General features: G+C 35.5%; 3 protein-coding genes across 3 annotated transcripts; 2 read left to right on the plus strand and 1 right to left on the minus strand.

Annotated features, from left to right (window-relative positions):
* Positions 1-1005: 1005 nt before the first annotated feature.
* Positions 1006-7638, plus strand: URA2 (bifunctional carbamoylphosphate synthetase/aspartate transcarbamylase; the record flags this gene model as incomplete). Its single annotated transcript, XM_071051219.1, has 1 exon — positions 1006-7638. The coding sequence occupies one exon, from the start codon at positions 1006-1008 to the stop codon at positions 7636-7638; it is 6633 nt and encodes a 2210-aa protein (XP_070907915.1).
* A 909-nt stretch (positions 7639-8547) lies between these two features.
* Positions 8548-9555, plus strand: AIM23 (Aim23p; the record flags this gene model as incomplete). The annotated part of the gene is made up of 1 exon (XM_071051220.1): positions 8548-9555. One exon carries the CDS (start codon positions 8548-8550, stop codon positions 9553-9555), a length of 1008 nt encoding a protein of 335 aa, XP_070907916.1.
* A 97-nt stretch (positions 9556-9652) lies between these two features.
* On the minus strand, positions 9653-11857 carry RNJ42_01055 (uncharacterized protein; the record flags this gene model as incomplete). The annotated part of the gene is made up of 1 exon (XM_071051221.1): positions 9653-11857. One exon carries the CDS (start codon positions 11855-11857, stop codon positions 9653-9655), a length of 2205 nt encoding a protein of 734 aa, XP_070907917.1.
* Between the last annotated feature and the right edge of the window lie 553 nt (positions 11858-12410).

Consider the following 12410-nt stretch of genomic DNA (forward strand, 5'->3'; position numbering starts at 1 on the left):
TCTCGATCATTTTCAAGATTTCCATTCCTCTTGGATTTGTTATTTCTCAATGTTTAAAAGAACCATCGTTTTTTTAATTTATTCGTTGTTACTGGAAGGTCAGTATGTTTATACTTACTTTACCATTTTTTGTTTTTCTTAGTAGTCTTTTTGTAAAAAAATCTGTAGAACAGTAAAGGCAAGTTTTTCATATAGAAAATAACTAATTACTATTGTATACTACAAAAATAAAGGAACAATTGATATAAGAATCCTTTTTTAAAGTTTCAATACACCAAATTATAAAGTATGTCATCTACAAAATTTGAAATATCAAGCATTTAAACCGTTATCGAAAACTATCGGGACTATATTAGGGTCCTAATGAAAAAAAATAAAGATTAAGAAGGCCCTTAGTCATCGAGCTGGAATTTCTAAATTCTACATGGATCTCTAAGGGTTAGTTGGATTTTTATTTGTTTTCTTTCTTTTTTTTACTGAAAAAAATGAAAAAAAAATGAAAATGCAAAAAATTTAGGATCCGATGAGTTCGAGGGCAAATATAAAATGTTTGAATCATCAATATTTTATTTTTATGTTAGAAATCAAAATTAGCATTATACTAACTTTAATACATCAAACAGAAATCATAGTAATAATAAGCTACATTAGCAACCTTTGATTTTTAACTTATTCTCATTTTTTTTTTCTTTTTAGGCAAGTGAAAGAAAAAAAAAGTATTAAATTCATTATAGAATAAGTCAATATCTTTTTGAAAGAATAGTATAATCTTTCGAAAATAAAAGAATATATTTTTTGATAATTTATTATCAATTCAAGTAAGAGGTATTACTCTTATTAATATATTTAACTAACAAAACAAAACTACAAAAAAAAAGTATTTCTCTTTAGATTAGCTTTACTTTGTTTTCTGGTGGTAGAGAAAACTAAACTAAAAACTAATAAAACAGAATACTTTAAAAAGCTTCAAGCTTCCATTATTAACTCAGAAATAAAATTAAAAAAATGTCTGCTCCTGTTGCCCCAATTACTCCACCTATGGAGACTACCGGTGACCGTTTGGTTACTTTGGAACTAAAAGATGGTCTTACTCTACAAGGTTACTCTTTTGGTGCTGAGAAATCTGCTGCCGGTGAATTGGTTTTCCAAACTGGTATGGTAGGTTATCCTGAATCCATCACCGATCCTTCTTACGAAGGTCAAATCTTGGTTATCACCTTTCCACTAGTCGGTAATTACGGTGTCCCAGATGTTAACTTAAGAGACGAGATTGTTGAAGCTATACCAAGATATTTCGAAAGTAACAGAATCCATGTTGCCGGTTTAGTCATCTCTCATTATACTGAAGAATACTCCCATTGGCTTGCTGAATCTTCTTTAGGCCAATGGTTGAAGAGAGAAGGTGTTCCTGCAGTTTACGGTGTTGATACCAGAGCTTTGACTAAACATCTAAGAGATTCTGGTTCTATGCTAGGTAGATTAGCTCTTCAAAAAGACGGTGCTGACCTGTCATTAACTTCAACTACTCAATGGAAATCCGCTTTTGACGTCCCAGAATGGATCAACCCAAACGTTGAAAACTTGGTTGCTAAGGTCTCCTTGAAGGAACCTCAATTGTTCACTCCTCCTACTGACAACAAGTACGTTAACGTACAAAAAGGCCCAGACGGGAAGACCATTAGAATTTTGGCCATTGATGTTGGTATGAAGTACAACCAAATCCGTTGTTTTGTTAAAAGAGGTGTCGAATTGCTCGTTGTCCCATGGGATTATGACTTTACTAAAGAAGAATATGATGGTCTTTTCATCTCGAATGGTCCTGGTGACCCGTCTGTCTTGAATGAGCTTGCTGGTCGTTTGACCAAGGCTTTAGAAAGCAAGAAGACTCCAATATTTGGTATTTGTCTTGGTCATCAATTGTTGGCTAGAGCCTCTGGTGCCTCTACTTTGAAACTAAAGTTTGGTAACCGTGGTCATAATATCCCATGTACCTCAACTATTAGCGGTCGTTGTTACATCACCTCCCAAAACCATGGTTATGCTGTTGATGTTAACACTTTAACCCCAGGCTGGAAACCACTATTTGTGAACGCAAATGATGATTCTAATGAGGGTATATATCACAGTGAATTGCCTTACTTCTCTGTTCAATTTCACCCAGAATCGACTCCTGGTCCAAGAGACACAGAATTCTTATTCGATGTTTTTATCCAATCCGTATTAGAACACAAGTCCTCTGGTGTTTTGAAGCAAGTGGAATTCCCAGGTGGTAAGATTGAAGACAACTTGAAGGCTCATCCAAGAGTTGATGCCAAGAAGGTCTTGGTTCTTGGTTCAGGTGGTCTGTCTATTGGTCAAGCCGGTGAGTTTGACTACTCTGGTTCTCAAGCAATTAAAGCACTGAAGGAAGAAGGTATTTACACTATCTTGATTAATCCAAATATTGCCACCATTCAAACTTCTAAGGGTTTAGCTGATAAGGTTTACTTTTTACCAGTAACTGCTGAATTTGTCAGAAAGGTTATCTTACATGAAAGGCCGGATGCTATTTATGTCACATTTGGTGGTCAAACTGCCCTGTCCGTTGGTATCGAGATGAAGGATGAATTCGAAAGTCTTGGTGTTAAAGTGTTGGGTACCCCAATCGATACCATTATTACCACTGAAGATCGTGAATTGTTTGCCAACGCTATTGATGAGATCAACGAAAAGTGTGCTAAATCTCAAGCAGCTAACTCTGTCGAAGAGGCTTTGAATGCTGTTAAAGATATTGGATTCCCTGTTATTGTACGTGCTGCTTATGCACTTGGTGGTCTTGGTTCTGGGTTTGCTAACAATGAAAAGGAATTGGTTGATTTATGTAATGTTGCTTTTGCTTCTTCTCCTCAAGTTTTAGTCGAAAGATCAATGAAGGGTTGGAAAGAAGTTGAATACGAAGTTGTTCGTGACGCATTTGATAACTGTATTACAGTTTGTAACATGGAGAATTTTGATCCATTAGGTATCCACACAGGTGATTCTATTGTTGTTGCACCATCCCAAACTTTATCTGATGAAGATTACAACATGCTGAGAACCACTGCTGTCAACGTCATCAGACATTTAGGTGTTGTTGGTGAATGTAACATTCAATATGCCTTGAACCCAGTTTCTAAAGAATACTGTATTATTGAAGTTAATGCTCGTTTATCTCGTTCTTCGGCTCTAGCTTCAAAAGCCACTGGTTACCCATTGGCTTATACCGCGGCAAAGTTGGGTTTGAATATTCCCCTAAATGAGGTTAAGAATTCTGTTACTAAATCTACTTGTGCCTGCTTTGAACCATCTTTAGATTACTGTGTTGTTAAAATGCCAAGATGGGATTTGAAGAAATTTACTCGTGTCTCAACTGAGTTATCATCCTCTATGAAATCTGTTGGTGAAGTCATGAGTATTGGTAGAACTTTTGAAGAAGCTATCCAAAAAGCTATCAGATCAACTGAATATTCTAACTTAGGTTTTAACTCTACTGATTTAGAAATTGACATAGACTATGAGTTAAAGAATCCATCTGACTTACGTATCTTTGCTATTGCTAATGCATATGAAAAGTTGGGTTATTCTGTTGAAAAGGTTTGGGAAATGACCAATATTGATAAATGGTTTTTGAACAAGTTGTACGATTTGACCAAGTTTGCTTCGAAGGTCACTTCATGTGGAGGCATTGAAAATTTATCCTCTACAGTACTGAGACAAGCAAAGCAACTGGGTTTCGACGATAGACAAATTGCTTCCTTCACCAACTCCAATGAAGTTGCTATTCGTCGTCTAAGAAAGGAATATGGTATTGTTCCATTTGTTAAACAAATCGATACTGTTGCTGCAGAATTCCCTGCCTTCACCAACTACTTGTATATGACGTACAATGCTGCTACTCATGACGTTAAGTTTGATGACCACGGTGTCCTGGTTCTTGGTTCAGGTGTTTACCGTATTGGTTCTTCAGTTGAATTTGATTGGTGTGCTGTCACTGCTGTTAGAACACTACGTGCCAATAAAATTAAAACAATCATGGTTAACTATAACCCAGAAACTGTTTCCACTGATTATGACGAGGCTGATAGACTATACTTTGAAACTATCAACCTAGAAAGAGTTCTGGATATTTACGAAGCTGAAACTTCTAGCGGTGTTGTTGTCTCAATGGGTGGTCAAACCTCTAATAATATCGCTATCTCATTGCATCGTGAAAATGTCAAAATCCTAGGTACCTCACCAGATATGATTGATTCAGCTGAAAACCGTTATAAATTCTCCCGTATGTTGGATCAAATTGGTGTCGACCAACCTGCTTGGAAGGAACTAACATCTATGGATGAAGCTGAGGATTTTGCTGAGAAGGTCGGCTATCCAGTTTTAGTGCGTCCTTCTTATGTCCTATCTGGTGCTGCTATGAATACTGTTTACTCTAAGAACGATTTAGAATCTTATTTAAACCAAGCTGTCGAGGTTTCCCGTGAATACCCAGTCGTTATCACCAAATATATCGAAAATGCTAAGGAAATTGAAATGGATGCTGTGGCTCGTAACGGTGAATTAGTTATGCATGTTGTCTCTGAACATGTTGAGAATGCAGGTGTTCACTCTGGTGATGCTACATTAATTGTTCCTCCTCAAGATCTTGCTGCTGAAACAGTCAACAGAATTGTTGTCGCTACTGCTAAGATTGGTAAGGCCCTGAAAATTACCGGTCCATATAATATCCAATTTATTGCTAAAGATAACGAAATTAAGGTTATTGAATGTAACGTTCGTGCTTCTCGTTCTTTCCCATTCATTTCTAAGGTTGTCGGTGTTAACTTGATTGAACTAGCTACTAAAGCTATTATGGGCATTCCATTTACTCCATACCCTGTTGAAAAATTGCCTGATGACTATGTTGCTGTCAAGGTTCCACAATTTTCATTCCCAAGACTAGCAGGTGCTGATCCTGTGCTTGGTGTCGAAATGGCATCAACTGGTGAGGTTGCAACATTTGGCCATTCTAAACAGGAGGCCTATTTGAAATCGCTTATTGCCACTGGTTTCAAATTGCCAAAGAAGAATATTCTTCTTTCCGTTGGTTCCTACAAGGAAAAGATGGAGTTGCTTCCATCTGTTCGTAAACTATATGAATTGGGCTTCAAGTTATTTGCTACCGCAGGTACCGCAGACTTTTTATCTGAACATGGTATTGCTGTTCAATACTTGGAAGTGCTAAATGAAGAAGATACTGAAAAGAAAGAATACTCTTTGACTCAACATTTGGCTAACAATGAGATTGATTTGTACATTAACTTACCTTCTGCTAATAGATTCCGTCGTCCAGCCTCATATGTATCTAAAGGTTACAGAACTCGTCGTATGGCTGTCGACTATTCTATTCCTCTAGTTACAAATGTTAAATGTGCTAAGTTATTAATTGAGGCAATTTCCATGGATATTGATCTAACTGTATCTGAACGTGATGCCCAAACTTCTCATAGAACAGTTACTATGCCAGGTTTGATTAATGTTACAACATATGTGCCTAACATTACCAACGTTGTTGGTGGGCCAGAGGAGCTAAAGGAAACCTCCCGTCTATTTTTGGAATCTGGTTTCACTTTTTGCCAGTTGATGCCAAGAGCCGGCAGAGGTCCTATTGTCAACGATCAGACTTCCTTGAAGGTTGCCAAATCTGTTGCAGGAGATAGCTGTCATACAAACTTTGCATTCACCGTTGCCGGTACCGCTCATAATGTCGAACACATATCTTCGACTGCAGACCAAGCAAATGCTCTCTTCTTACCTTTGCATGAATTGAAGGACAGAGTTTCTACTATTTCTGAATTGCTAAAGAACTGGCCAAAAAATAAGCCTGTCATTGCTGAAGCTAAAACTGCTGATTTAGCATCCGTATTGCTATTGGCTTCTTTGCAAGATAGACCAATTCACATTACCGGTGTTTCCAAGAAGGAAGATTTGTCTTTAATTATGACTGTGAAGGAGAAGCACCCAAGGGTTACTTGTGACATCAATGTCTATTCCCTGTTTGTCACCCAAGAAGATTGGCCGGAAGCTATGTTCCTTCCAGATGAAGACGATTTAGAATTTTTCTGGAAAAACCTTGACTACATTGACGTCTTTAGTATCGGATCTCTTCCAACTCAATTGGCTGAGATTACTGGTAACAAGGTCGAAATTGGATTAGGTATTAAGGATGCCTTACCATTACTTCTATCTGCAGTTGAGGAAGGTAAACTAACTGTGGATGATATCGTTGAAAGGTTCCATGACAATCCTTCTAATATCTTCAATATTCCTAAGCAAGAATCAATGGTTGAACTAGATCTTGATTTCTCCTTTACCAATAAGAAGAGGTGGACCCCACATTCCAAATCAGCACTTCGTGGTGGTATCGAACGTGTAGTAATCAATGGTGAAACTCAAGTTCTAAGTGGTGAATTGGTTGCTCCTGAACCAAAGGGTACCCTAACTATGAAAAAGGGCACCACTCAATCTGCTCCTGAACCAGCTCCATTAACCACTGCTTCCTCTAACAGACGCTTCTCCTTATCTGATATGGATGTTGATTCTGCTGAAAATGCCATCCCTGACGCTCCAATTCAGCAAAAATTAATGTCTTCTAAACCACCAAGAGAACTAACCGCACCAAGTGCCATCCAGAACTTGATCCGTAAACACAACCCATTCCAAGGCAGACATATCTTATCTATCAAACAATTTAACCGTGCTGATTTCCATGCATTATTTGCTGTTGCACAAGAATTGAGAGCAGCTGTTGCACGTGAAGGTGTTTTGGACTTGATGAGAGGTCATGTTATTACTACCATTTTCTATGAACCTTCTACCCGTACATGTTCATCATTCATCGCTGCCATGGAACGTTTAGGTGGTAGAGTTGTTAATATCAACCCTAACGTTTCTTCTGTTAAAAAGGGTGAAACTTTACAAGATACCATCAGAACACTTGCATGCTACACCGACGCTATTGTTATGCGTCACTCTGAAGAAATGTCTGTTCATATTGCCGCTAAGTACTCCCCTGTACCAATTATTAACGGTGGTAATGGTTCTCGTGAACATCCAACACAAGCATTCTTAGATCTATTTACCATCCGTGAAGAAATAGGTACAGTCAATGGTATTACAGTTACTTTCATGGGTGACTTAAAGCATGGTAGAACTGTCCACTCTCTATGTCGTCTATTAATGCACTACCAAGTCATTATTAACTTAGTTTCTCCACCGGAACTAAGACTACCTGAATCCCTAAGAGAAGAGTTGAGAGGTAAGGGATTGTTAGGAACCGAGAGTATCGCTTTGACCCCAGAAATCATTTCTAAATCTGATGTTTTGTACTGTACCAGAGTTCAAGAAGAAAGATTCAGCAGCGTTGAAGAATATGAACGTCTGAAGGACTTCTATATTGTCGATAACAAGATTTTGGCTCATGCTAAGCAAAACATGGCTGTCATGCATCCACTTCCTCGTGTCAATGAAATCAAGGAAGAGGTTGATTATGATCACCGTGCTGCATACTTCAGAGAAATGAAATACGGTCTATACGTTAGAATGGCTCTATTGGCTATGGTTTTAGGTGTTGAACAAAGTTAATTGATACCGACCGCTGAATGATAATAGAGACAGGGGGAGAATGAAAGAAAAAAATAATATAACAAAATATCTACGGCTGTTTTAATTTTTTTTGTTCTCCTGTTTTGATGACAATAGTCGATGTCTATTTCGAAATATTATTTCTTAGGAGTGAGGGGATAACTAACTACCACTTAAGATTTCCTTTATTGCTCAAAGTTTTGCCAAATATTTCATTGCATTTGTGAAGTTTGACACATATTGTACAAATTTCTGTTCTCCAAGTTGACTTGCCACACAACTTAAACAATTTACATCGATATTAAAGCAATAAGACGAAAATAAAATGCAGTTGTATGTATTTTACACTTGCCTAATCCATTTGATTTCTCAACCGTCTTCTAATGTCATCTCAGTGAATAAACATATCTATTTCAATTAAAAAAAATGAAAACAAAACAAAACAAAATAAAAACAAATTATATATAAACTTCAATATCTACATAAAGAAATTATCATCTTTACTATTTCTATTTATTTCTTTTATCATAATAAATGCATTTTTAATATATTCCAGTTCTTATATTTTTACTATTCGTTCTTATTTTATTTAATTCGTTTTCTAATTAATTCGCTGCTAAGCTAGTTAATCTCATCTTATATATAACCTTGAATTAATACCCTATATTAATTACTATTTATATCAAACTTATATTACATTTATGTATGTTAAACTTATATTAATTTTACTTATATTTAGCATATAAATAATATTTATGTTAATTTTTAATATTTCCGTCCAGGCAAGCCTTTATTTTTCATCTGGATAACATTGAAAGAAAAACTAAAACTTAAAAATAAGAACAATTTTAAGACTTACAGTTGAACGATTCTGTGAGAACAGGGCATGCCACAGACAACTATGCAAATATGTTTCGGAATATTGGCTTAGCAACACGATATATACATACGGGCAGGATTTCCCTTCAATATACCACCCAGCAGAGTAGAAGCAGTATACCAATAGACTCATGGTTGAAGAACAGTAATAAACGGGTGAACCAGAAGCAGAGTGAGAATAATATCAATACACGTCATAAGAACAATGGTTATCAGAAGAATAGGAAGAAGACCATGGCTGTCAACTGGAGCACTGGAACCGAGAGGGCTAAGGAAGCTGCAAATAGTGTACTTAGCAAAATATTTGAAGTAAACCAGAGAGGAAATATAAAGTATTTAAAAGATGGAAAAGTGCAGGAGACAAACATCAGGACATTCGCTAAAGGGATTGATCTCGAAAAGCAAGGGCTAAACATTGTGAGTATAGTTAATTCTGATAAGGATGGTGATCAGTTACCATTTGTTAAAATAGTGGATAGTATGACGGCACTTAAAAAATATTCTGACCACTTGGCTGAAAAGAAAGTCAACGAACTAAAGAAGATGGGCCTCATGCCAAAGAAATTTATGGACAAAGAGAAGCAATCCTCAGAGGATCATTCAAAGCAAATAAAAGTTAGTTGGAACATAAAAGAAGATGATCTACTTAAACAAAAAGCACATGATATCTCGTCAATGCTGAAAAAGGGATACAAAGTAAACCTGTATCTTGCTGATAAGGATGAAATCAACTCAAGAAACTGGATAGAAAATTTTGAAAATGTAAATAGCACTACCACACAATACACAAAAAAGATAAAAGAGAGTGAGAAGAATAGACGTGAGTTAATTGTAACAAAGTTAAAGGAAATCTCAGAAGAACACGCTTTAGAGCCTATAATAGAAGGGACAATATTGTCAAAGATGGTTATAAAGTTAACCCCGAGACCTTCTGCAGGAAGTAATGATAAAAGGGCATTAAAAGAGGAGAGGAAGAGGCTACGCATGGAAAAACTACAAAAGAGAATTGAAAAGAAAAAGGGAAGGCTTAACTTATAAATGGGTTCATTGTTATAGAACTTTTATTTTTTATTGTAAATAGTTACGTATTATTATAATTAAGTTTTTATATTCATTATAACACAATGGCAGATAACTACTCAGAAGAGACTAAAATTGATCCCGTAAGCTGCATCGGTCCCAAGTCGTTATAAATATAGTCAGGGTTACCAATAACAATTTGTCCTTCAATAGTTAATGCCAATGAGTTGCCAAAGGTCCTTGAGAATGCCGTGGGTATACCATTTTCTATCAATAAATGATCATTTGTATTTAGTGTTAAGATATGGTGCTTCAACGAGGATCTCATTAATTCAGACATTTGAATACACCAAATAGCGCCTTTCCCATAATTATATCCTGGGGAACCGATATATAACCTGCTTTTAATAGCATCGTATACCATTGTAAAGCCGAATTTCACACTTTTCGGTATAGGTTGGAAAATTGTAGAGATTGTCAATATAACAAAACAGTTGAGACCTTCTATAGTTTCCTCATAAATGTACACTTTATTAAAAACATCTTGGGAGATTGCTACAAATTTCCTACCATTGTACGAAATACTTAGTATAACTCTCCCAAAGTTTCCATGGATATTCGAGGAACGAATTTCTAATTCATTGTTACTATTATACTCAATATCTTTCTCAAATATTTTTGTACAGCTTCTTAAATTACTATTGGAAATAAATCTACCATTACATTGAAGTACAATACCAGGACCTTCAGCAGTGATATAAATGCTACTATCTGTAATTATTGCTGCCGTTCCAAAATGAGTATAATTCTTAACTGAACCGATTTTTTTTGAATTTATATCGATATAACTCAAGTTTACATTGATACTAGCTTCGTGTTCAAGATTCATTTGCAGGAAAATTACTCTTCCAATTTCATTTTTACCATAATACGGATCTCCTAATAAGATAATGCTATCTCCTGAAGTATCATTGTGATAAACTGATAATATATTTAGTTGGTTCGATTCTACATCATCAATTTTGATTTTCTTTACCTCAATACCATTTTTTAGAAAGTAGATAATTGACTTACTAGCATCCGCTACTAATAGAATATCGCATCCTTTATCAGATAATTTACCTATAGATGTTCCATAATGAGGGATGACAGGTAGGTCCCTTAATTCAAAGTAAGTTGGATTCTCAGAAATATAATTGACTGGTATTAAGTATACTGATCCTAAATTTTCTTCCATTGGTGCGGTAACAGCTATATACTCGGTGTCAGTTGAGTAGAAAAAGCCAGTTAGTACTGAGGAGCCAAAACGAGAAAACGGTACTCTTGTAGTGTATTGGGTATATGTATTGCTTTTGGTTGTTGTTAACTGAGCATACGACCACATTTCCAATTTACCATCTTTGGGCAGATTTCTACAGAAGTCTAAGCTACTTATGCCAATGGATACCATTGCATCATCAAAGAAGTCGAAAAACTTTGGAGAACAGCTTATAAGCAAACTTATTAAGTCATATTCTCCTCCAAGCCAGTGGTTTCTGATATATTCTGCACCCTTAGGAGATTTTTCGTAAGCGAGTATATTATATAGAACTTTATTGCTATTCAATAGATGTGCTTCAGCATTGATTGAGTACATTCCTCTGGACACGCATTCTCTTATATTTTGATAAGTTATTTCATTATTGTTAAAACCAGATAATTTTACCAGCGCTTCTAAGTCTTCCTGCGAAGGTAATTGCCAATTTGTAGATGTATAAAATTCCCATATTGTTTTTTTATGCAGATTAGGCATGTTTTCTAACATGTCTGAAAGTATTAATGTATCACCTAATATATCAATGAACGAGTGGGCATCACTTAAGGAGCCATCAAATTCTAGTTCACTTAATACTCTTAGTAATCCGTGTTCTCTGTAGTCAGAAACCAATGAATGCCATGAGGTATCGACCACTTGATGATTGAAGACCCCGTATAAAAATGCAATTAGTTGTATAGATGAGTCTGAATACTTCAAGTCTTCATCTGCACCATATTTTTTGTGCCAGTACTCAATGGAGGTCGTGAGAAATGGAGGCCAATGTGTATATTCAGCAAACTGTTGCCATTTTTTGTTATTTACGTCACATGTGTAGAAAGCATCTGGGAAAAATGTACCTGATTTCAACCAGGGGTAGTAGTAAGGATCGGATACGTTAAATTTGGCCGTCAGTGAATCAGATGAGCTTAGAATTTTTAATAAAAACGATAAATGCGCACCGACACCAGCTGCACAAGCATAATAAGAGCTACAGAGGAATATAATAAATATGGAGAGAATCATTATTTAAGATTCCTGCGCAATAAATAATATGAACATTAATAATTTAAAAAACAGGAAAGAATAAACGGTATTTTTATTGCTTCATTTAATTTGGATCCCTATTTTTTGCTGATAAACATAATTTAAGCCGCTTCGCGTACAACTTCATGGAAGAAAGAGAACTATCCCTAATCAATGACATATAAATATTAAATGTTTATCAGTTATACATGATCAAATCAACGAACACTAAAACCTTAGAAAAACTAAGTCATCTCATCATTTAATGTCCATGTTAACGGTTTTCGTTCTAACTAAAAATATAAAAATAATAGACGCTAGTTTATTATCTAAAACCGTTTGTAATTATTAATTTATTATGGAGAACTATAAACCTATTGTAATTAATTATTATTAAGTGTCCTTAAATATTAATAGGATCGGTATATATGCGACTGTAAAACTATGAGATGCAAGACTAATCTAAGGATTGCAAAAATAAATGTGAATAAAAATAATTAAATTTACGATGTCACTAAAAAATAATTAGTTATGCTAAAATGATGGAAGGAAA

The sequence above is a fragment of the Nakaseomyces bracarensis genome (assembly GCF_045282275.1).
Source record: "Nakaseomyces bracarensis strain CBM3 chromosome Unknown Scaff5_0, whole genome shotgun sequence".
Taxonomy (NCBI): domain Eukaryota; kingdom Fungi; phylum Ascomycota; class Saccharomycetes; order Saccharomycetales; family Saccharomycetaceae; genus Nakaseomyces; species Nakaseomyces bracarensis.